The sequence below is a fragment of the Rhinichthys klamathensis genome, unplaced genomic scaffold, assembly GCF_029890125.1.
Source record: "Rhinichthys klamathensis goyatoka isolate OS25496 unplaced genomic scaffold, OSU_Roscu_1.1 h1tg000049l_1, whole genome shotgun sequence".
NCBI classification, from domain to species: Eukaryota; Metazoa; Chordata; class Actinopteri; order Cypriniformes; family Leuciscidae; genus Rhinichthys; species Rhinichthys klamathensis.
The window spans coordinates 1,207,597-1,235,141 of NW_026606595.1; the positions used below are offsets into that span (position 1 = coordinate 1,207,597).

The window sequence follows — 27,545 nt, forward strand, 5'->3', positions numbered from 1 at the left end:
GTCACACGAGGAAAGCGTTGCATATCCGCGGGATCGTGGAGACCGCCCGACGCCTCAGGGTAAATACTACAACTAGATCGTGTTTAACAGTCATCCGCAGAGGAACGAGACTCTCGCGACGCAGTTAGTGATTGTTTCTAGCAGCTTCATAAGACGAGCTTCACAAACCTTCCATCTTTCGGCGATACAAAACTAGAGAGAATCTCGATTAAAATCTCGGACGTCATTTATCATCATCTCCACTACTTTTCAATGTGAAACAGTATTAACAGGTGATCTATGTACATAATGCTGTCAAATCAAACCACGACACGTACCGTCAGCAGCGATCACGAATGCAGGAATAGTGTTCGGTATTTACAGCGGGTCGTCATGGAAACGCGCGCTCGCGTTACCGTTGCTAGGGGAAACTTCGCGGGCGAAATCCTGTCAGTCCAATCAGAATCCCGCGTGCGGCGTGAGGGACAACAAATGTGCGTTCAAGTCATGTCATAAAGATCGTATTTATTTATGAACGCCACCACAATGTCGTGACTCGTGAACACCTGTGGGCTTTTCTTTAAGACCCGATCTTTACGAGGTGTGGGCGTGTCAGTTAGCGAAAACATGGCGAATACCACAATAAAGGTATTTAGCAGTCATATTGTCAGGCTTTTCTATTTACAGCGAAGTAAGCTAACTCCCTGCACAGATTATGATGGCATTACAATAACAATATAATATGTAATGATAAAATTTGCAGTGGCTTCATAAATTAAATATATAAAAAAGCAAAGCACATCTGATGCACATTTCTTTGTTCTTCATTTTCTAGAACTAGAACCTTGCTGTATTTTTGTGTAATTAATCAAGAGAAGGTACACCGCCATCTGACTCCGACGAAAATGACTTGAACGCTGTCATAAACACGACTTCCCACCTCGTAAATACGAACTTCCCAAGAGGACTTGAACGCACCAAAAGTTGTCAGACCAACAGAAAGCTGATTTTAAAGTGACTTCTGTGTGAGCGGTGCTTCATACGCTAGTGACAATAGACAGTTCTTCCGCGCGAAGTTTCCCTGAACGACGGCTAACGTGAGGAACGGGACTGTGTGTGCGGAGGTCAGAGAGTCTCATGGAAATACTTGCATAGAAAGTTAACCGTGACGGGATTTTACCCACAACACGTTTCAAATACATGTGTCAACTAACACATCATCTTTGCACAAAAAAACATCTGGTTATTAGTCAAAACAAGGTCGATTTTAAAAACAGAAAACACTTTTTAAACATGCATGTAAAATATAAACACTTGTATTCCACAGTAAGAATAAACGTCCATTTTCTGTGGCTCTCCAGGGTTTTAAACCGTCAGCGGTTAAAAGTCTCGGACAAGAGCAGGATTATAAGTGCCTGTTGGATTAATGATTGACAGAATCAAAAGAAAACATCTGGAATATATTCTACAGCCGCGTGAAACAAGAGTCTTAGCGACCGCTGTCGTTAATGCTAACAACATGTTTAGCGCATCTGCGCATTAGCGCACGGTTAATAACTCACGGAAAAGCCAAGTGTTAGAACCACTGTACAAGTACACAATATCATTTCTTCATAGTTGCACGCGATGTGTTAGCGTGTTCTCCGTGTCCGTGCGGCGAGGACGCTCCTGCCGCCGCTAACGCCTGCGGTCGACGCTCTCCACAGGACTGAGTCGCGCTACGCCCGTCGAGGGCCGGTGTAAATCCGCGGGCTCGTCCCGCTCAGCCGGCAGCCTTGTGCTTCCCGCCGCAGCATCGACAGGCTTCTCCGCAGCGGTGGCAGGCTAGCAGCGGCGGGTAGCAGCACATGCAGGGCGCTAGCACCGCCAGCCCCAGCAGCGCTAGCCAGCGCAGGCAGAAGTGCGGGTCGCTGGCGTCGCAGGAGCAGGGGTCGGAGAAGTCGCCCTCGGCGTCGGACATGCAGTGGTACAGCATGCTCTCGGCACACAGCATGCAGCTCACCCTGTGTATGCACTGGCGTATGGGGTCCGGCGCGTCCTGGCACTGCCCGCGCCGGTTGTCCTCGCGGTTGAACACCTCGCGGCAGTAGATGCAGCGCGAGCGCTCTCCGTCCTCGCGCCGCCGCTGGGACGCTTTAGCCGCGGGCTGCTGTGTCTTCACCGTGAGCTTGAGCCGCTCCGGGGCATCGGCGTACGGGCTCTTCTCGTCGGGGGCCTCGCGCTCAGGGTCACGCTTCCACAGATCCGGGTGCCGGTAGTCCTCGTAGCCGCGGATCAGCACGTCCTTGCGCGGGTTGATGCGCACAATCTCCTCCTCGTCCATGTGGAAGCTCACGTGACGTCTGGGGTTGAAGGAGACCTGAGAGAGACACACACACACACAGTTCGTATTTCTACACTTCTGATGTGTTTTTGTGAGTGAGTGTGTGTGTGTGAGTGTGTGTGAGTGTGTGTGTGTGTGTGTGTGTGTGTGTGTGTGTGTACCTGTGGAGGCAGGAACCACTGGTTAGCAGCGAGCGTCTGGTCGAAGGGCTGCAGTCGCACATAAGAGCCGCGGGAGTGTTGTGTGTGTGAGTGTGTGTGAGAGAGTGTGTGTGTGTGTGTGTGTGTGTATGTGAGATTGTTGTGTGTGTGTGTGTACCTGTGGAGGCAGGAACCGCTGGTTAGCAGTGAGCGTCTGGTCGAAGGGCTGCACTCGCACATAAGAGCCGCGGAAGTGTTCAGTGGATCCGACGGCTCGAGGACAGAAGACGTCTCTCACGGGCGTCTCCACACACACACTCTCCTGTCAATCACAGCACACACACACTTCAACACACTCAGTAAAACTCAGCGTGACGTCACAGACTACAGAAGCTCTTACACCTGCAGCTTTGATGAGCTCATGTTAATTGACAGACACATGGAATATCTGGGTCATTCCTACAGTTTGGTGGATTTTATGTCCCCATGAATGAATACTGCATATTTTACATGAAATATTATACAACTTTAATGCCACATGGCCCATCCAGATGTACCCTATTTAACACAGATTTATAATGATTGTTACCTTAGAATAATGAACACTTTTTAAAACACTTTGACAGGCAAATTCCCAGAGTCATGTTTTCTCAACTTCACTTTAAAGTAAAGAGGGCCAATCATGAATGATTCGTTCATTTTAATTAATCTTTTAAATGACTCTGGAATATTGAGTTCTTTCATTTTGTACATGCGCATTTGCGTGACATCCTTTCGTTTCATAAACATCATCTTTAAAAAACATGTTCATTACACACGTCTGACATTCACACCGGTGAAGCATTCCTGCGTCACGCATCAGAACACGGAGGTCATGTGACCCACGCGTGTGAAAGCAGCAGCTCAGACGGCCGACGCATCAGAAGAAACAGAAAGAGGAAATGTCACACTGATAATGCTGTGTGTGTGTGTGAGTCACATGAGTGAGGAGTGTGTGTACAGGTCTGTTTATATCTGCTCCAGTAATGAACATCCTGTGGTTGCTAAGAGACACTTCCTGTGAATACAGTCTCCTGTCAGTACTTCCCACACACTCACACTTTCATCAAATGTTTATTATTTGTGCTCTTTGTTGAATGATAATGCCCTGTGTGTGTGAGCCTCACCAGTGATGAAGCGTCCTCGGGTGTGTCCGTGTCGCTGTTCTGCGGGCCGCCTGCAGGTGAACACACACAATCAGATCACACAGGACCAGCGTTAGTTACCTAAGCATCTCTAGCACTGAACATCACTGAGACACACACACACAACAGCGGCTCCATAAGGCCCTTCAGCACGAAGAAGATATTAACTGTCAATATTTGGTATTTTTAAATTATGGGCATCTGCACAAGCGAGAGGAACACTGGAGACTTGCGTTACACAACCGGGGGAGAACACTGGAGACCTGCGTTACACAACCGGGGGGGAACACTGGAGACCTGCGTTACACAAGCGGGGGGGAACACTGGAGACCTGCGTTACACAAGCGGGAGGAACACTGGAGACCTGCGTTACACAAGCGGGGGGAACACTGGAGACCTGCGTTACACAAGCGGGAGGAACACTGGAGACCTGCGTTACACAAGCGGGGGGAACACTGGAGACCTGCGTTACAGAAGCGGGAGGAACACTGGAGACTTGCGTTACACAACCGGGGGAGAACACTGGAGACCTGCGTTACACAACCGGGGGGAACACTGGAGACCTGCGTTACACAAGCGGGAGGAACACTGGAGACCTGCGTTACACAAGCGGGGGGGAACACTGGAGACCTGCGTTACACAAGCGGGAGGAACACTGGAGACCTTCGTTACACAAGCGGGGGGGAACACTGGAGACCTGCGTTACACAAGCGGGAGTAACACTGGAGACCTGCGTTACACAACCGGGGGGGAACACTGGAGACCTGCATTACACAAGCGGGAGGAACACTGGAGACCTGCGTTACACAAGCGGGGGGAACACTGGAGACCTGCGTTACACAAGCGGGAGGAACACTGGAGACCTTCGTTACACAAGCGGGGGGGAACACTGGAGACCTGCGTTACACAAGCGGGAGTAACACTGGAGACCTGCGTTACACAACCGGGGGGGAACACTGGAGACCTGCATTACACAAGCGGGAGGAACACTGGAGACCTTCGTTACACAAGCGGGGGGGAACACTGGAGACCTGCGTTACACAAGCGGGAGGAACACTGGAGACCTTCGTTACACAAGCGGGGGGGAACACTGGAGACTTGCGTTACACAACCGGGGGGGAACACTGGAGACCTTCGTTACACAAGCGGGGGGGAACACTGAAGACATGCGTTACACAAGCGGGAGGAACACTGGAGACCCGCGTTACACAAGCGGGAGGAACACTGGAGACCTGCGTTACACAAGCGGGGGGGAACACTGGAGACTTGCGTTACACAACCGGGGGGGAACACTGGAGACCTTCGTTACACAAGCGGGGGGGAACACTGAAGACATGCGTTACACAAGCGGGAGGAACACTGGAGACCCGCGTTACACAAGCGGGAGGAACACTGGAGACCTGCGTTACACAAGCGGGAGGAACACTGAAGACCTGCGTTACAAAAGCGGGAGGAACACCGGAGACCTGCGTTACACAAGCGGGAGGAACACTGAAGACCTGCGTTACACAAGCGGGAGGAACACTGAAGACCTGCGTTACACAAGCGGGAGGAACACTGGAGACCTGCGTTACACAAGCGGGAGGAACACTGGAGACCTGCGTTACACAAGCGGGAGGAACACTGAAGACCTGCGTTACAAAAGCGGGAGGAACACTGGAGACCTGCGTTACACAAGCGGGAGGAAAACTGAAGACCTGCGTTACACAAGCGGGAGGAACACTGGAGACCTGCGTTACACAAGCGGGAGGAACACTGGAGACCTGCGTTACACAACCGGGGGGGAACACTGGAGACCTGCGTTACACAAGCGAGAGGAACACTGGAGACCTGCGTTACACAACCGGGGGGGAACACTGGAGACCTTCGTTACACAAGCGGGAGGAACACTGGAGACCTGCGTTACACAAGCGGGAGGAACACTGGAGACCTGCGTTACACAAGCGAGAGGAACACTGGAGACCTGCGTTACACAAGCGAGAGGAACACTGGAGACCTGCGTTACACAACCGGGGGGGAACACTGGAGACCTTCGTTACACAAGCGGGAGGAACACTGGAGACCTGCGTTACACAAGCGGGGGGAACACTGGAGACCTGCGTTACACAAGCGAGAGGAACACTGGAGACCTGCGTTACACAAGCGGGAGGAACACTGGAGACCTGCGTTACACAACCGGGGGGGAACACTGGAGACCTGCGTTACACAAGCGGGGGGAACACTGGAGACCTGCGTTACACAAGCGGGAGGAACACTGGAGACCTGCGTTACACAAGCGGGGGGGAACACTGGAGACCTGCGTTACACAAGCGAGAGGAACACTGGAGACCTGCGTTACACAAGCGAGAGGAACACTGGAGACCTGCGTTACACAACCGGGGGGGAACACTGGAGACCTTCGTTACACAAGCGGGAGGAACACTGGAGACCTGCGTTACACAAGCGAGAGGAACACTGGAGACCTGCGTTACACAAGCGAGAGGAACACTGGAGACCTGCGTTACACAAGCGGGAGGAACACTGGAGACCTGCGTTACACAAGCGGGGGGGAACACTGGAGACCTTCGTTACACAAGCGAGAGGAACACTGGAGACCTGCGTTACACAAGCGGGAGGAACACTGGAGACCTGCGTTACACAACCGGGGGGGAACACTGGAGACCTGCGTTACACAAGCGAGAGGAACACTGGAGACCTGCGTTACACAAGCGAGAGGAACACTGGAGACCTGCGTTACACAACCGGGGGGGAACACTGGAGACCTTCGTTACACAAGCGGGAGGAACACTGGAGACCTGCGTTACACAAGCGGGGGGAACACTGGAGACCTGCGTTACACAAGCGAGAGGAACACTGGAGACCTGCGTTACACAAGCGGGAGGAACACTGGAGACCTGCGTTACACAACCGGGGGGGAACACTGGAGACCTGCGTTACACAAGCGGGGGGAACACTGGAGACCTGCGTTACACAAGCGGGAGGAACACTGGAGACCTGCGTTACACAAGCGGGGGGGAACACTGGAGACCTGCGTTACACAAGCGAGAGGAACACTGGAGACCTGCGTTACACAAGCGAGAGGAACACTGGAGACCTGCGTTACACAAGCGGGAGGAACACTGGAGACCTGCGTTACACAAGCGGGAGGAACACTGAAGACCTGCGTTACAAAAGCGGGAGGAACACCGGAGACCTGCGTTACACAAGCGGGAGGAACACTGAAGACCTGCGTTACACAAGCGGGAGGAACACTGAAGACCTGCGTTACACAAGCGGGAGGAACACTGGAGACCTGCGTTACACAAGCGGGAGGAACACTGGAGACCTGCGTTACACAAGCGGGAGGAACACTGAAGACCTGCGTTACAAAAGCGGGAGGAACACTGGAGACCTGCGTTACACAAGCGGGAGGAAAACTGAAGACCTGCGTTACACAAGCGGGAGGAACACTGGAGACCTGCGTTACACAAGCGGGAGGAACACTGGAGACCTGCGTTACACAACCGGGGGGGAACACTGGAGACCTGCGTTACACAAGCGAGAGGAACACTGGAGACCTGCGTTACACAACCGGGGGGGAACACTGGAGACCTTCGTTACACAAGCGGGAGGAACACTGGAGACCTGCGTTACACAAGCGGGAGGAACACTGGAGACCTGCGTTACACAAGCGAGAGGAACACTGGAGACCTGCGTTACACAAGCGAGAGGAACACTGGAGACCTGCGTTACACAACCGGGGGGGAACACTGGAGACCTTCGTTACACAAGCGGGAGGAACACTGGAGACCTGCGTTACACAAGCGGGGGGAACACTGGAGACCTGCGTTACACAAGCGAGAGGAACACTGGAGACCTGCGTTACACAAGCGGGAGGAACACTGGAGACCTGCGTTACACAACCGGGGGGGAACACTGGAGACCTGCGTTACACAAGCGGGGGGAACACTGGAGACCTGCGTTACACAAGCGGGAGGAACACTGGAGACCTGCGTTACACAAGCGGGGGGGAACACTGGAGACCTGCGTTACACAAGCGAGAGGAACACTGGAGACCTGCGTTACACAAGCGAGAGGAACACTGGAGACCTGCGTTACACAACCGGGGGGGAACACTGGAGACCTTCGTTACACAAGCGGGAGGAACACTGGAGACCTGCGTTACACAAGCGAGAGGAACACTGGAGACCTGCGTTACACAAGCGAGAGGAACACTGGAGACCTGCGTTACACAAGCGGGAGGAACACTGGAGACCTGCGTTACACAAGCGGGGGGGAACACTGGAGACCTTCGTTACACAAGCGAGAGGAACACTGGAGACCTGCGTTACACAAGCGGGAGGAACACTGGAGACCTGCGTTACACAACCGGGGGGGAACACTGGAGACCTGCGTTACACAAGCGAGAGGAACACTGGAGACCTGCGTTACACAAGCGAGAGGAACACTGGAGACCTGCGTTACACAACCGGGGGGGAACACTGGAGACCTTCGTTACACAAGCGGGAGGAACACTGGAGACCTGCGTTACACAAGCGGGGGGAACACTGGAGACCTGCGTTACACAAGCGAGAGGAACACTGGAGACCTGCGTTACACAAGCGGGAGGAACACTGGAGACCTGCGTTACACAACCGGGGGGGAACACTGGAGACCTGCGTTACACAAGCGGGGGGAACACTGGAGACCTGCGTTACACAAGCGGGAGGAACACTGGAGACCTGCGTTACACAAGCGGGGGGGAACACTGGAGACCTGCGTTACACAAGCGAGAGGAACACTGGAGACCTGCGTTACACAAGCGAGAGGAACACTGGAGACCTGCGTTACACAAGCGGGAGGAACACTGGAGACCTGTGTTACACAACCGGGGGGGAACACTGGAGACCTGCGTTACACAAGCGAGAGGAACACTGGAGACCTGCGTTACACAAGCGAGAGGAACACTGGAGACCTGCGTTACACAAGCGAGAGGAACACTGGAGACCTGCGTTACACAAGCGAGAGGAACACTGGAGACCTGCGTTACACAAGCGAGAGGAACACTGGAGACCTGCGTTACACAAGCGAGAGGAACACTGGAGACCTGCGTTACACAAGCGGGAGTAACACTGAAGACCTGCGTTACACAAGCGGGGGGGAACACTGGAGACCTGCGTTACACAAGCGAGAGGAACACTGGAGACCTGCGTTACACAACCGGGGGGGAACACTGGAGACCTTCGTTACACAAGCGGGAGGAACACTGGAGACCTGCGTTACACAAGCGGGGGGAACACTGGAGACCTGCGTTACACAAGCGAGAGGAACACTGGAGACCTGCGTTACACAAGCGGGAGGAACACTGGAGACCTGCGTTACACAACCGGGGGGGAACACTGGAGACCTGCGTTACACAAGCGGGGGGAACACTGGAGACCTGCGTTACACAAGCGGGAGGAACACTGGAGACCTGCGTTACACAAGCGGGGGGGAACACTGGAGACCTGCGTTACACAAGCGAGAGGAACACTGGAGACCTGCGTTACACAAGCGAGAGGAACACTGGAGACCTGCGTTACACAACCGGGGGGGAACACTGGAGACCTTCGTTACACAAGCGGGAGGAACACTGGAGACCTGCGTTACACAAGCGAGAGGAACACTGGAGACCTGCGTTACACAAGCGAGAGGAACACTGGAGACCTGCGTTACACAAGCGGGAGGAACACTGGAGACCTGCGTTACACAAGCGGGGGGGAACACTGGAGACCTTCGTTACACAAGCGAGAGGAACACTGGAGACCTGCGTTACACAAGCGGGAGGAACACTGGAGACCTGCGTTACACAACCGGGGGGGAACACTGGAGACCTGCGTTACACAAGCGAGAGGAACACTGGAGACCTGCGTTACACAAGCGAGAGGAACACTGGAGACCTGCGTTACACAACCGGGGGGGAACACTGGAGACCTTCGTTACACAAGCGGGAGGAACACTGGAGACCTGCGTTACACAAGCGGGGGGAACACTGGAGACCTGCGTTACACAAGCGGGAGGAACACTGGAGACCTGCGTTACACAACCGGGGGGGAACACTGGAGACCTGCGTTACACAAGCGGGGGGAACACTGGAGACCTGCGTTACACAAGCGGGAGGAACACTGGAGACCTGCGTTACACAAGCGGGGGGGAACACTGGAGACCTGCGTTACACAAGCGAGAGGAACACTGGAGACCTGCGTTACACAAGCGAGAGGAACACTGGAGACCTGCGTTACACAAGCGGGAGGAACACTGGAGACCTGTGTTACACAACCGGGGGGGAACACTGGAGACCTGCGTTACACAAGCGAGAGGAACACTGGAGACCTGCGTTACACAAGCGAGAGGAACACTGGAGACCTGCGTTACACAAGCGAGAGGAACACTGGAGACCTGCGTTACACAAGCGAGAGGAACACTGGAGACCTGCGTTACACAAGCGAGAGGAACACTGGAGACCTGCGTTACACAAGCGAGAGGAACACTGGAGACCTGCGTTACACAAGCGGGAGTAACACTGAAGACCTGCGTTACACAAGCGGGGGGGAACACTGGAGACCTGCGTTACACAAGCGAGAGGAACACTGGAGACCTGCGTTACACAAGCGAGAGGAACACTGGAGACCTGCGTTACACAAGCGGGAGGAACACTGGAGACCTGCGTTACACAACCGGGGGGGAACACTGGAGACCTGCGTTACACAAGCGAGAGGAACACTGGAGACCTGCGTTACACAACCGGGGGGGAACACTGGAGACCTGCGTTACACAACCGGGGGGGAACACTGGAGACCTGCGTTACACAACCGACCGGGGGAGAACACTGGAGACCTGCGTTACACAACCGGGGGGGAACACTGGAGACCTGCGTTACACAAGCGAGAGGAACACTGGAGACCTGCGTTACACAAGCGAGAGGAACACTGGAGACCTGCGTTACACAAGCGAGAGGAACACTGGAGACCTGCGTTACACAACCGGGGGGGAACACTGGAGACCTGCGTTACACAAGCGGGGGGGAACACTGGAGACCTGCGTTACACAAGCGGGGGGGAACACTGGAGACCTGCGTTACACAAGCGGGAGGAACACTGGAGACCTGCGTTACACAAGCGGGGGGAACACTGGAGACCTGCGTTACACAAGCGGGAGGAACACTGGAGACCTGCGTTACACAAGCGGGGGGAACACTGGAGACCTGCGTTACACAAGCGAGAGGAACACTGGAGACCTGCGTTACACAACCGGGGGGGGAACACTGGAGACCTGCGTTACACAAGCGGGGGGGAACACTGGAGACCTTCGTTACACAAGCGGGGGGGAACACTGGAGACCTGCGTTACACAAGCGGGAGGAACACTGGAGACCTGCGTTACACAAGCGGGGGGAACACTGGAGACCTGCGTTACACAAGCGAGAGGAACACTGGAGACCTGCGTTACACAACCGGGGGGGAACACTGGAGACCTGCGTTACACAAGCGGGGGGGAACACTGGAGACCTTCGTTACACAAGCGGGGGGGAACACTGGAGACCTGCGTTACACAAGCGGGAGGAACACTGGAGACCTGCGTTACACAAGCGGGGGGAACACTGGAGACCTTCGTTACACAAGCGGGGGGGAACACTGGAGACCTGCGTTACACAAGCGGGAGGAACACTGGAGACCTGCGTTACACAAGCGGGGGGAACACTGGAGACCTTCGTTACACAAGCGGGGGGGAACACTGGAGACCTGCGTTACACAAGCGGGAGGAACACTGGAGACCTTCGTTACACAAGCGGGGGGGAACACTGGAGACCTGCGTTACACAAGCGGGAGGAACACTGGAGACCTGCGTTACACAAGCGGGGGGGAACACTGGAGACCTGCGTTACACAAGCGGGGGGAACACTGGAGACCTGCGTTACACAAGCGGGAGGAACACTGGAGACCTGCATTACACAAGCGGGGGGGAACACTGGAGACCTGCGTTACACAAGCGGGAGGAACACTGGAGACCTGCGTTACACAAGCGGGGGGGAACACTGGAGACCTGCGTTACACAAGCGGGAGGAACACTGGAGACCTGCATTACACAAGCGGGGGGGAACACTGGAGACCTGCGTTACACAAGCGGGAGGAACACTGGAGACCTGCGTTACACAAGCGGGGGGAACACTGGAGACCTGCGTTACACAAGCGGGAGGAACACTGGAGACCTGCATTACACAAGCGGGGGGGAACACTGGAGACCTGCGTTACACAAGCGGGAGGAACACTGGAGACCTGCGTTACACAAGCGGGAGGAACACTGGAGACCTGCGTTACACAAGCGGGAGGAACACTGGAGACCTGCGTTACACAAGCGGGGGGAACACTGGAGACCTGCGTTACACAAGCGGGGGGAACACTGGAGACCTGCGTTACACAACCGGGGGGGAACACTGGAGACCTGCGTTACACAACCGGGGGGGAACACTGGAGACCTGCGTTACACAAGCGGGGGGGAACACTGGAGACCTGCGTTACACAAGCGGGGGGAACACTGGAGACCTGCGTTACACAAGCGGGGGGAACACTGGAGACCTGCGTTATACAAGCGGGAGGAACACTGGAGACCTGCATTACACAACCGGGGGGGAACACTGGAGACCTGCGTTACACAAGCGGGGGGGGAACACTGGAGACCTGCGTTACACAAGCGGGGGGAACACTGGAGACCTGCGTTACACAACCGGGGGGGAACACTGGAGACCTGCGTTACACAAGCGGGGGGAACACTGGAGACCTGCATTACACAAGCGGGAGGAACACTGGAGACCTGCGTTACACAACCGGGGGGGGAACACTGGAGACCTGCGTTACACAAGCGGGAGGAACACTGGAGACCTGCGTTACACAAGCGGGGGGAACACTGGAGACCTGCGTTACACAAGCGGGAGGAACACTGGAGACCTGCGTTACACAAGCGGGGGGAACACTGGAGACCTGCGTTACACAAGCGGGGGGAACACTGGAGACCTGCGTTACACAAGCGGGAGGAACACTGGAGACCTGCGTTACACAAGCGGGGGGAACACTGGAGACCTGCGTTACACAAGCGGGAGGAACACTGGAGACCTGCATTACACAAGCGGGAGTAACACTGAAGACCTGCGTTACACAAGCGGGAGGAACACTGGAGACCTGCGTTACACAAGCGGGAGTAACACTGAAGACCTGCGTTACACAAGCGGGAGGAACACTGGAGACCTGCGTTACACAAGCGGGAGGAACACTGGAGACCTGCATTACACAAGCGGGAGGAACACTGGAGACCTGCGTTACACAAGCGGGAGGAACACTGGAGACCTGCGTTACACAAGCGGGAGGAACACTGGAGACCTGCGTTACACAAGCGGGAGGAACACTGAAGACCTGCGTTACACAAGCGGGGGGGAACACTGGAGACCTGCGTTACACAACACACACTGGTAAAATTCCACCCGCAGGAACGAGCCTCTGACTTCATGAGCAACACGGAAGTGATTTAAACTGCAATTCATCGACTGGCCACTAGAGGCTGCAGAAGAAAGTCAATCCCAGAGACCCTTAAAATGCACAACTTAACAGCAGAAAAAAACATGTTTACAGCCTGGTACAAAAAGTGGTTTTGGTCTATATAGCTAATTTTTAGCCGTTTGTCTGCTGTCTGTTAGCTTCACGTCACCTCAGCTAATCCGCCTCTTTGCCCATTTTCGTTTATTTGAGAGTGACGCTGCCAAGATGGCAACGGCCGGCTCCGCCCACTTTAGGGCTTTAAAAATGCTCTTCAGAAACACTACGGGTGATGTCAAGGACACTATGCCCATATTTTTTTACAGTCCATGATGAAAACGCATTTCAGAAATGAGATACTATATCAAACACATTTAACATTGTTGTAAAACATTTCCGTTCATGTTTTTAGAAGGTGAGCGGGGCCTCTGAGCAATGAGAGTGAACACAGACGTCACACTGCTGATTGACACAGAAGATTCTTGCTTTATTAGCACACAGTAACGGCACTAAACGCTCACCTTGTTTAATGTCCTCCATGGCCCGCCGTATCCCTCGGTCGAAGGCCCTGGCGTCCGCTGGGCTCTGGAAGGTCAGTCCAAACTTCATGTTGCCGATCCTCCAGTGGTGGAAGATGGGATTGACTTTATTATACACCAGATCCCTCCGGATGCAGCAGTCCAGCAGCACCTGAGGACCAGATGAAGCTCTCCATTACACGGGATCAGACCCGTGTCTGCACAGACAGCAGCTCGCTGAGGCACTCAAACACTGAAGAACTACAACTTATACTAAAATATATAAGCTATATTGAAGTCAAATATTTTTAAAAACAAGACCAAGGCGATGGAAGCTTGTTTCCGCCACAGAATAAAACATTTTAAGAGATAATTGCGACTTTTTATCTGACAATTTATTTCTCAGAATTGCATGATTTAAAGTCGCAATTTTGTTATTAAGTCCAATTCTGAGAAAAAAAAAAGTCTGAATTGTAAGTTTCAAAGAGACAATTTTCTTTTTTATTCAGTGGCGGAAACAAGCTTCCATACAAGCCAGCATTTCTCATTTAGTTTGATGTACAAACTATATAAAACTATATAAACAAACAAAAAATGTCAAAATTCTTACACAAAACGACTAAAACTTCAACTAAAATAAAAAAAAATGTAAAACAGTAAATATACAAAAAACAACTTCGAAATATTAATAAAGGCGATATTAAATAACACTTAAGTCAGGATTATTTTAATTAAAACTAAACCTATAATAAACATTGACAATTAAATAAACGTTAAAGGAGAGAAAAGAAAAGATTAGATCTTTTTGCCAGGGCAACATGTGTTTTTTGTTTTTGTTTAACTTGATGTACTAAAATAATCTTAATATAAAATATAATATAAATATTTAAAATATATATTTTTAGTTTTACTAAAATAAACAGAAAACATGAAAATAAAACTACTTCAAAATATGAATAAAAATGATATAGTACTGTGAAGTTGCAGTCGGCCTGAAAGGGAATACTGCAGCATGTCTGAGTGACGCCGAGGGAATCGCTGAGCTTTAGACGGTCCAGCTCGAGCGTTCTTTTTATTTTATTTATTTATGCTCGACATAACTGCATTTAAAATGTTTGCTATTGCAGTTTGGTGGAGTGGAAACAAGCGGCGTGTCAGGCTGTTCACTGATGACATCAGCAGCGCCGAACATGCACTTCCTGTGAGTGTGATGATGTCACCGTTACCGATTTGTCCTTGAGCCGCTCCCCGTGGATGAGGAACTGGTCTTCGGCCTCGGCTCGGCTGATCTTGAGTACGGAGACGAGGCTGAGGCCGCCGGCGCCCTGAGGAAGCCATCCGCCACTGGAGTCATCTCGAGTCATGACCACCGCTCTCACACGCGCAAAACTCTCACTGCGGCACAAGAGCGCACACACACACACACACACACACAAAGTCAGGTTTTCATAAGCTGTGAGCCATAATCATCAAAATTATAACAAATAAAGGCTTGAAATATCTCACTTTGCATGTAATGGGTCTATATAATATATTAGTTTCACATTTTAAGTTGAATTACTGAAATAAATGAACTTTAGCACCATATTCTAATTTTTCGAGTTTCACCAGTATATATGGGGGGGGGGGGGGTAGATTTGCTTTTCATTTATTACTTAAAGCTCACTTGAAGTTCTTCGATACCACATCAAAAACTACAAGCATAACTGATAAAGTTCACACATTATTAACAACAAGTGAACAGTCCGTAATAAAATACGGACTATAAAACACGTTCACTCTATGATGGTTAAAGTTTGCAGTTAATCCGCGAATCTTATGCGTGCCGAACGCTAATGGCAAACATCTGAAGCATCCGGTTTGTGAAATTACATTTTAATTAGATTAAAATCATTCATTTTACCATGGTGAATAATCTGAGGGTAACGGTTGCTTCACGATTGAAATACGAAAATCATATGCGAATGTCAGACATAGTGGAAAGGCTTGTGTCAAACAGCTTGTGAGTCACAACTACTAAATCGAGTAGCTTACTGCGCTTAAACGGTCAAATACACAGTTAATTATGTTAAAGGGGTCATATAATGCCATTTTTGTACAAGCTAATATGATTCTTTAGGGTCTAAATTAAAAGTTTGTAATATACTTTAATTAAAAATTCTCATTAGTATTGTAAGAAAACACTTATTTTATCTGGTCAAAAACAGCTCTGTTTTCAGCACGCCGTTTCAGTGCATATGACTTTAAATGATAATGAGCTTTGCTCACTCCGCCCCTCTGTTCTGCGCATACACCGTTTGTAACACAATAACCATAACGCGTTGTTCATTATAGACGTGGGATTATGAATTATATTGAGAACGTCGTACATAGAAAACATGCCGTAATGTACCCTGAGTGTAAACCTTAGACGCATTCATCGTGAAGCGTGCAGCTAGCGATTTGCAAAGATTAGATATTAATATAAAGTTTAATAAAACGTTACACTCACTTCAGTTGTTCTAGAGGTTCAGCAGGAACACGAATATCTGGTACCGATCCTTTATTCAGGAGCAGCTTCTTAGCAAATCCAGCTTTATACTGACCCTAGTTTATAAAGCAGTCTGGTGAGAAATGATTCGCGCAAACATGAGAGCATTGACGTTGCTCGTGGGGAATATTCCCTTCGGAAACAAACTCAGCCACTGCGTCTTCAGCGGTTCGGATTTAGGAACATTAAAATGACTGTGTTCGTTATTACACCCAAGAACAGAACACCACAATCGCTTAGACGCCATTCTGCTCATAGACAGTGCTCCAGCATATCAACAATGACCGCGCCGGTCCGCGCAGACTATGATTGACAGCTCTCACGAGCGAGGGCGGGTCTGTGTTGAAACGCGGCTGTCATTCAACAATCGTGGGAGGGGCTTCCGAGCGTGTGACGTCACACGGTCGAACGGCTCGATTTGAGGCAGGGGAAAACATATAAGGAGATTAAAACAAAAACACTGGATGGATTTTTATCATTATATGATGGTTGTGTACAGGCACTGCCAACACACATTTCAGTACAATCAACTTGTAAAAGTGCATTAGTCATCCTCAGCATTATAAACCGCAATGAGGAGAACATGCAAAACACTCTGATCAGAACTATTCATGTTTTATTCAGCCTAGATTACATAACACCAATGACTGCTAGCTTACAGTAACTGCAGTCAAACTAGCATTGAACCGACTCGGAGACTTCCGTACAGTACACACACACACACACACACACACACCGCCTCGACCCTTCCTGCTGTCATCCAGTTTGTCAGCTCTCACACACACACACACACACACACTTCAGGCCGCACGTGTGTTGCTCACGCTCCTACAACACACACTCTCGCTCAGAGACTATCCAACTCTTTCTTGCCCCAAAATTAGGGATGCCCTGAAATTTTGCCGCTCAAAATGCATTTGAATTTTTGCATTTGAACAAATTGCTCATCGAGATTTCAAAATTAAAGTTTAAACCCTTGCTCATGTTTTGATGTGCACATGTTCAGGAAATGACAGTGGCTGCAGCATCTCTAATGGCCCAATATTAAAGATTAGACATTTGAATGATATGTTTGTCCATAACCAGGCCTTGATGTGCTGTAGTGTAGCGACACCAGCCGCTGGCGCCCCCTGCAGGCTCCGGTCAGAACACATCATCTGCAGGAGACGACTGCTTATACTGTGTATATTAGGCTATATAGTTTAAAGCCGCCGTTGGACCGGAAGTCATTCATTTCCAATGGAGAGTCGTACGGGTGCTGCGGGGAGTTCCGATCATATGCGTATGCGGAAAATTCGTATCCGATTTGAGCTTTGGATCCGTTGAAATTAGAGGTCGACCGATAGTGGATTTTACCGATACCGATATCTAGGTTTGACCGTACATGCCGATAACCGATAATTCAACCGATATTTTTTTTAATGGATACTGGATTAAAAACAAACATCATACTCACAATAAAACAGTGCTGAACTGAAATGTGCTCAATTAAATAAATAAATGAATATGAATATATTAACTTTATACAGAAAATAATTTAAACATTAAAATATTACAGGTTTCGTTAGCTATAACCTAGAAACATATGTACATTTCATAGGTAACACTTTGCAAGTCCCATTTGTAAACAAGGATGTATTAACTAGCTTTCATGAACTATATGCATAATGTAATATACCTTTTTACTGCATGTATTAATATGAGCAATACAATTGTACCTTTATCATTCATGTTAGTTCATTCACAGTACATTAACTAAGGTAATAAAAGATAAAATAAGAATTAAAACTCAATTTCAAATGCATTAGTAAATTTTGAAATTAACAAACTACCGTAACAATGAATAATTCTTCTACAACTTGTATTAACCTTATTTAATGCTAAAAATGGAATGTTATTGTAAAGTGTTACCTTTTCATATGATTCCAAAGAGTCGTGCTTAAAGATGGCCATTAAAATGTAATAAAGACCTGTATTATGTATACGTAATATAGCCTATAGTCTCTCACTTTATTTGCTTCTATATTTTAGAACACTTGATGATTATCTAATCAAAAATAACAAGATCTATTGTAGTGATTAAAAAGATCTTAAATCGAACGCGTTTCTGATTAGTTTACGTTTCTGTCGGCTGCATGAACATATCAATGTTGAGAAAGCAATCACGTCACTAGTTTTAAATATGCAACTTCGTCGGCTAATGAACGCATAAAAGTGACCAGCCGGATAAAAATAATGCAAATAGATTGTAACAATTGCGCCATAAAACATTTGGGTCAGGTCTGCGTGTGTTTTTGTCACATTGCATTAACGGTTGACTGAGGTAATGTTAGAGTCCTCACAGCCTCGACGGCAAACTACTGTTCTTTCTCTGCTGATGCAGCATCTAGTCAACAAATGAATTAATTTGTAATGATATGGCAATGTGTAGCTACTTTAGTGTTATGGATTCATACCGTTTCGTTGTCGGTGTTTTAAATGTCAGCGCTCTCTGTGCTGCGTGTTCTCTCTGTGCTGCGCGCTGCCTCACGTGTTAACGTAAACAACTCAGCCAGTGATAGTTTGTTATTTGTCCTCTAGAGGCCGCTCTCACTCTGTATAATGCCAGCAGTCTCTTCTGTTCTGAGCGCTCTCGTGCTGTGTAATGACCGCGCGCACTTCTCAGCCGCTCCAGCAACGGACGCAACCCGGAAAAACTATCGGTGTGGATTTTTGCCGATAACGATAGTTCCACCAAACAACTATCGGCGCCGATTAATCGGCAAAACCGATGAATCGGTCGACCTCTAGTTGAAATATCTGAACTTTTGCGGCTAGGCCGTATGCGACCGGCCGACCGGATGTGATGTATTCTAATCAAAACTATGAGCGCGAGGCTAGAATTACCAATATTTCAACTCTTTAATGTTATTCTGTAAACGCTATTTCTGTAAAATGTCGGTTATTAATAATTATGGCAGAAAAAAATATTTTATAATTATTAAATCAATATTTATATTGATTAGCTCTGTAAAATCTATTGTTTTTATTGTAGATGTATTGAGGGTCATTTGGATATATTCATGCATCCATTACATTCATCATTCATTTTACCATTGTGAATAGCCGAGAGTAACGGTTGCTTCATGACCAATTTCAAAGTTCCGTGCGACTGCCACTAGGGGGCGCAATGCGACAATCGTATGCGAATGTCGTGTGCAGTGGAAAGGCGGCTTTAGTGCTTAAAGGGTAACTAAACCCCTGCTCAGAGTCTGACTCCACCCACTGGCAATATTTGAAAAATGCTGAAAAAGTGGGCAGACCCCAGCGGAGATGGAGGGGGCGATCTGAGGGCGGGGCTGAGCGGGGGGCGTGCACCTGAGACCCGCAGTGACGGATTGATTGACAGCTGCTGTCAGACTCTAAAATGGAGAGTGACTGGAGTGACGCAAGTAGCTTTGCAACAGAGCGGTCATTTGAAGTCGAGGACTTTTCTCCCCCAGCTTCACCTGAAGTGGAGGAGGGTGAATTGTCTGTGGACACAGGGCCATATCAATTCGAGCCGCTGGCTCAAACTGCGGTCTTAACTCCCACGTCGCGAGCGGCATCTGATGAGTTTTGTCGAGTTGATGTCAATAGCGCGCGCTCTCTGTAGGCATATTCATATTCTGTCGCTATGTGAAAAAATCCAGCATAATGCGCCGGCGCGTTTGTCGACCCCAGAGGATTAACTTTAGCCTATCCATAAATTGTGATTAAAATATACATGATCACTCACATCAAGACGCGACTGCGGTGGTGGAGTCCGTGCAGGAGGAGCAGCGTTTGGCACTGCGTCGCTTTTCAGCGCCAGCTGTGTGGAGAAGCCCATGTCCACCTCTATTCCGTTAACGTTACCATCCTGACCACTGTACTAAATACAGATACATCTACGCTAACTTGAAGCTATCCTAACTGTACTATGCTACTAACTAACTAACTAACTAACTAGGCTACACAAAATAATCTAAATAACTATATAAATGCTATGCTAAATAGATGCTAAAATACTTTATCCTGATCGTTTTCAATACTCGTAATTCCAACTCTTGACTCACAGTGGTTTTGACCAAACAAGATGGTGTGGTAGCTCGTGGTGAGCTGGAATCTGCTTACGTCACCGTCAAGTACCACCGCTAACATCCAATCGGAAAATTCAACTGCAGTAGCCACCGTTCAACCTGAAGAGGGCAGCACTCAGGCGTTTTTACACCATATATTGTAGAATTAAAACATTTTATACCCAAATGTCAAAAAAGTTACTCGAATCAATGATCAGCACTAATAAAGCCCCATTCTTACAGATCATTAACTAAAAAAAGTTGGTTTAGGGTTTAGTTACCCTTTAAGTTTAACGAATTAACGCATTATCCGTTTTTGCTGTCATGCTTTGGCTAGCTTTACATTATGATCCCGCTCTTATTCATGCGAATGCTTTTAAACCATTCAAGACAAAAGAGAACGCGCTGTCTGTGAATGTCCTGTTTATGTGACACACACACACACACACAAACACGCCAGTCTCGTGTGCACAGACAGCGCTCCGGAATACAGTTCTCGCTCGAAGAAACAATAACACACACAATAATGCTTGTGATGCGCGTCGTGTTCAGCAGCGGATGCTCTTAAAGCAACACTAAGTAACTTTTCCTCTGCGGTCGCCCTACAGGTTGGAAGTGGAATTGTCCATTACCGCTGTGGTAAATAAGTTAGCCTAGCGCAGCCTACTGTCGCACACTCGCCGGCTTTGGAATGAACGATGTCCACAGACAAGCTAGAGTATGTTGCAGGATTTCATGAAAGTATGATGTATTGCGACATCAGAAACGAAGAAAAACAAAATAATGACTATTGTAATGCTTGACGTAAAGCAAGTCAAATTTGTAGTTTTCTATGTCTCATTAGGAATATTGTTCATCCAGACATCAATAGCTGTCAGTGATACTGACCTTTATTCATAAATGTCTCTACATTAATTTGGAAATTAATTGTGAAATTATGACATTAAATATATATTTTTTTTAAACGTATAAAGACGTGTGTGTCTTAATTAGGATTAATCGTGATTAATCACAGAACAAATGTGTGATTAATCAAGATTATTTTTTTAATCGATTGACTTCACTAATTGTAACAGTGTTGTTCTATAAAACCACACGATTACTTGCTTTTAAAACTAAGTTTGAACCAATTATCATTGTATTCTTATTATATATGTATTTAAAGTTAAGTTAAACTAACAAACAAGACAACTCTTCTACAGCATTTATTCATCTTAATGTAAATACATTTACTAATACAATATTTGAAATCTAAAGTTGTATAATATTAGTTATTGCACTAATATGAACAAGCAATGAAGAACATTTTTATTAACATAAAAGTTTCTATATGTTGCTCATTGTTAGCTCATATTACCTAATGCATTAACTATGTTAACAGATGCTTTTTATATTTTGGTTGATGTTTATGATTCACCTCGGATCAATTGTTGTAATGTAATAAATTAAGTTCGCTGAATGTGCATCACACAATTTTAGGCTAAATATGTTCAACACTGGTTAATCAGAGTGGGCCGATAATAATAGTCATTTCGCCAATTATTTCAAACCGACTAATGATCAGGGCTGATTATATGCTGATCATGAACATGGAAGATGAAATGGCTAAATTAGTGCAGTGACGAAAAGCAGAACATGTGCGATGTGTCACATTGGGGGAAAAAATATGTATAAAATAGATTATACACAAAAGGAAACCAGCATTCCTCTACAATCATGTGACAGGTCATGTGACAGCGTGAATACTGACAAAGTGGACTGAAGATATGACAAAAAAAATGTGTTTCGTAAACATTAATTTCTTAAATATGATTAATAGAAAATGCGTCTACAATCAAAAAAGTAAGAAAACTAGATTTGATATTTCCACTTGCGTTTGGTGGCATTACTTTTAATACGTTCTAAAAACTGCCATCAGACATGTGTGTGTGTGTGTGTGTGTGTGTGTGTGTGTGTGTGTGTGTGTGTGTGTGTGTGAATGGGCACGCGGGTTCTTTATGAATGGAGGCGGGTCACGTGACCAGGGCAGCTCAGTCTCTCTCGCGCGCAGAGCTTCAGAAGGGAACATCACGAACATTGCTCATGAACGCGGAAACGGCGAACAATGTACAGCAAATTAGTCGCAATGCGTCCGTTGACAGCTCTCGTGTCTTGGACATTTTTATGAATGAGGTCTGCGATGATTGAGAAAACATGGCGCCCTGCTCTCTGAGGCCGCGTGTCAATCCCGCTCGCGCGCCCTGCACTGTGCGCGCGCGCCACGCGCCTGTCATGCGCGAGCCTGCTGCCTAGATAGGGCACTCACTAGGGTTTGAGACGCGGCCTGACACTGCAGTAAATAACATTAAACACATCACTAACATATAAAGCGTTCGAGATCAACACAGCTCAAACGAGCAGCTCTCAAAGACCCCGGAACCTGTGCTGAGTTTATCTACGAATCCATTATATAACTTTCACATCATATTTATTTCCAAATAGGCCCAAGTGTTTTCATTTGAGATTGAATAACGCTGATTGACACCTTGCCAATAGCTCATGTTGGTCATAAACAGCCACATCAAAGCTGTGTATTGTTCCAATGGTAATACATGTGTTACGATTGTGTAGTGCTCGATATATGATCAAACATCTTGAGTTTAGAAATAAACAATCAGATGTCTTTATAATATGTGTCTATTTAGACGAGACATACTCAGCAATAACAGACATATTCAGCTCCATATTCAGTGTAATGTACGTGTGTGTGTGTGTGTGTGTGTGTGTGTGTGTACACACACTTACTCGTTGTTTGGATTTGATTCTTCGCTCATTTTTTCTCACGGGGATTCAAATCCTGGAAATATCATCGAGTTCGCACTCAAGGCGGGGAAATAAAGTGCAAATATCTCCATTTTCTCCGTGAAACCGCCACGAAAGGCCATTATTGACAGAAAGCGACCCGATCTGCAGTCGATATGCTGCACGAGACGCCAAAACAGCGGATTCAGATCGGGAATGGTGTGTGAAAGCAATGAAAGCAACACTTCGATCCATCTGCACTATAAATCACATTCTGAGGCGAAACCATCGGAGTCTTCCTCATCCTGGTCGGACAAAAATCCTAAAATCCCAGCGAAAGCGAGTTTGGAAAATCCACAGGACCCGATCATAGACAAGTTCACACGGCAGTATTTCAGCAATGAAACGAACCCCTGTGTAATGTACGCTTCCTCGACGCACAGGGGGAGGCTGGAGCTGGACGACAGTCTCGGCTCGGAACAGAAAGTGTCACCGGAACGTGCAGAATGACTGCGATTCTTCATGGGAACTTTGAGGATCTGCTTTACGCGAACTCCATTTTCAGCGCAGGCGAATCACATAGGAAAACTGGGCGGAAGAGCGGACGCGGCCTGCGCGCAACACAGATCCCTCCGCCGCACATTCCAGATCCCGCTCCTGACGTGCGAGCTCAGATGATTGACAGCGTTCTTGACATGATCCACTCAGTGATGTTCTACACCTGACCGACGTTATCTGAGGAAAGTCAGTTTTAAAAGCCACGTAGAAACACCAAACATCCTTAAAGTCACCATGAAATCAAAATGGACCATTCTTTTCTTTTATTTCTTTTATGGAATATTGCAGCAATTATTATAAATTATTTATTGGTGCACATTAGGGTGACCACCAGCTCAATTGCTCAGTGTCCTGCATTTCAATTAGGCCTATGTCTGTATTATTTTATTTCTTCCCTAAAATTACAATGTACAAACAATTTTCCTTAAATGTACAAACAATGTTTGTAACGTTTGATTTGTTTGTTGAATGTTTTTTAGGTTTGCAGAACGATCCCCTTAACCTTTCCTTAACATTCCCTGAGCGTTCACTTAACGTTATATTAAACTCTTTTCATCATATTTATTTCACATATTCTACCGCATCCCATATAAGCGGCATTAATTTTATTCACAGACATTAAAAAATTAATAACAATAATGTGACTAACTGATAACATTACATTTACTTCTTACCACTAACGTTTAATTTCTTACCACTAACGCGTTATCTTCAATAAGATGTGTCAAATCTCTCTGAAATCACGCTATATAAGCAATTATTCAGTAATGAGCAGAATGACAGAATGAGCAGTTTTCTGTGAACTGACCCTTTAAACCACACACCTTATACCTTATGAAAACAGTGTGTTGTTTGTGTTGTCATCTGTGTCAGACTTTCACGCTCTCTAGATGTTTATACGTGCATCTCCATCGTGCAACATCCTAATGTTTGGGATTCATTGGCGAAATAACCTCAGATGCTTCTAGGGCTCATTCTCTGAAAGCAGCCGATCCAAGCAGATCCCAGTTTCAATCATTTTTCAAAACCTTTGATTTTCAGCATGAAAAGTATTGGAAAAGCAGACAAAAGACAAGACTGTGAGGAAATGAAACCTTGCAAATGACATAACTGAAACAACTGTTGACTTGTTCATTCTATATATATATGAGAACCGTGGGGTCAGTTGTTATTCACCGGGAATAAAACACTATTTCTTTTGAAGTCCATGAAAGGGAATTTCACCTCTTTTTTGCAGTAACTTTGACAGTGCGTCATGTGACCTCCAGTAACTGAGCCGTTCGTGATGACTGAATATTTCATTATTGATGCCTTCTCAGTTCAGTTTTAGGACTCTGCCGGATGTGTTCTCTTTAAAGCGGCAGAAGAGGAAGTCGACTCTTCTGAGACTGGTCAAACGGAAATCCCCAGACCTGCACACGTGACACGCTGCACGACAACATCTGCTGTTGACCAGCTGAAAACTACACTGTATTTTTCCAGTACTTTTGCAAATCATAATTTAACGCTTCTATTGTCTGCGGGTCATTTATGGCCTATATTCGGTAAAAAAAAAAAAAATGCTATAAATACCACCATCAGTTTTGAAACCAGGCTTTGCGACATTGTCAAGAACATTGTCAAAGAATTGTCAAGAACAAAAACACGCAATAGCAAATTATCTATGTTTTTGTACAGTTCCTTTTATAAAAAGTAAACTAAGTTTTTTGGGCAGACCAAGAAATAAAGCATTGCAATAATCTAGCCGTGATGTGATTAGTGCATGAATTAAGGTTTCAGCGTCAGCTAAACTGAGAGAAGATCGTAGACGGGCAATATTGCGAAGATGAAAAAAAGAGTTTTTGACAAGAGAAGAAATATGAGAGCCAAAAGATGAGTCGAATAAGACCTTTTGACTGAGGCAGCAGAGCCGATCACTAATATCTCAGTTTTTTTATCATTTAATTTGAGGAAATTAAGGGACATCCAGTGCTTGATGTCCCTGACGGATGCAGTGAGGGAGTCGGGCAGGGATGGCCTATCAGAGCTGTGGTGAGATAAATTTGAATGTCGTCAGCATAGCAATGGAACTGAAGTCCATGCCTGCGAATGATGTCACCAAGTGGATAGATGTAGATGATGAACAACAGTGGGCCAAGAACCGAGCCTTGAGGAACACCCTGTCTAAGCGGAGCAGTGGCAGATCTATACCCCTGTATGCTGTTCTATACCCCTGTATGCTGATCTATACCCCTGTATGCTGATCTATACCCCTGTATGCTGATCTATACCCCTGTATGCTGATCTATACCCCTGTATGCAGATCTATACCCCTGTATGCTGATCTATACCCCTGTATGCTGATCTATACCCCTGTATGCAGATCTATACCCCTGTATGCTGATCTATACCCCTGTATGCAGATCTATACCCCTGTCCCCTGTATGCTGATCTATACCCCTGTATGCTGATCTATACCCCTGTATGCTGATCTATACCCCTGTATGCTGATCTATACCCCTGTATGCTGATCTATACCCCTGTATGCTGATCTATACCCCTGTATGCTAATCTATACCCCTGTATGCTGATCTATACCCCTGTATGCTGATCTATACTCCTGTATGCTGATCTATACCCCTGTATGCTGATCTATACTCCTGTATGCTGATCTATACCCCTGTATGCTGATCTATACCCCTGTATGCTGATCTATACTCCTGTATGCTGATCTATACCCCTGTATGCTGATCTATACTCCTGTATGCTGATCTATACCCCTGTATGCTGATCTATACCCCTGTATGCTGATCTATACCCCTGTATGCTGATCTATACCCCTGTATGCTGATCTATACTACTCCTGTATGCTGATCTATACTCCTGTATGCAGATCTATACCCCTGTATGCTGATCTATACCCCTGTATGCTGATCTATACTCCTGTATGCTGATCTATACTCCTGTATGCTGATCTATACCCCTGTATGCTGATCTATACCCCTGTATGCTGATCTATACCCCTGTATGCTGATCTATACCCCTGTATGCTGATCTATACTACTCCTGTATGCTGATCTATACCCCTGTATGCTGATCTATACTACTCCTGTATGCTGATCTATACTCCTGTATGCTGATCTATACCCCTGTATGCAGATCTATACCCCTGTATGCTGATCTATACCCCTGTATGCTGATCTATACTCCTGTATGCTGATCTATACCCCTGTATGCTGATCTATACCCCTGTATGCAGATCTATACCCCTGTATGCTGATCTATACCCCTGTATGCTGATCTATAACCCTGTATGCTGATCTATACTACTCCTGTATGCTGATCTATACTACTCCTGTATGCTGATCTATACCCCTGTATGCAGATCTATACCCCTGTATGCAGATCTATACCCCTGTATGCTGATCTATACTACTCCTGTATGCTGATCTATACCCCTGTATGCTGATCTATACCCCTGTATGCTGATATAGTGCTTTCTGTCGCTGATGTAGGAAATGAGCCAGGAAAGAGCGGAACCAGTGATGCCGATATCAGAAAGCCGAGAGATCAGTATTTCATGGCAGACTGTGTCAAAAGCAGCGCTTAGATCGAGGAGCATCAAGATGGTAAATGGTAAATGGACTGCATTTATATAGCGCTTTCACAGACCCAATGGCCACCAAAGCGCTTTACAATTTGCCTCACATTCACCCATTCACTCACTCATTCATACACCGACGGGCGACGGCAGCCATGCAAGGCGCCATCCAGCTCGTCGGGAGCAGCTGGGGTTAGGTGTCTTGCTCATGGACACCTCGACACTTGGTCAGGTGGAACCGAGGATTGAACCACCAACCTTCCGGTTTGTAGACAACCAACAATAAAGATGTTTATTAACCCTGAATCGATGTACAAAAGGATGTCGTT

General features: G+C 47.4%; 1 protein-coding gene across 1 annotated transcript; it reads right to left on the minus strand.

Moving 5' to 3' along the window:
• Positions 1 to 660: 660 nt before the first annotated feature.
• Positions 661 to 23,730, minus strand: spred1 (sprouty related EVH1 domain containing 1). Its single transcript, XM_056247574.1, has 6 exons — positions 23,082 to 23,730; positions 14,915 to 15,083; positions 13,692 to 13,860; positions 3,609 to 3,658; positions 2,621 to 2,764; positions 661 to 2,338 (listed from the first exon to the last, which is right to left on the minus strand). Exons 1-6 carry the CDS (start codon positions 23,108 to 23,110, stop codon positions 1,742 to 1,744), a joined length of 1,158 nt encoding a protein of 385 aa, XP_056103549.1. The 5' UTR covers positions 23,111 to 23,730; the 3' UTR covers positions 661 to 1,741.
• Positions 23,731 to 27,545: the final 3,815 nt, after the last annotated feature.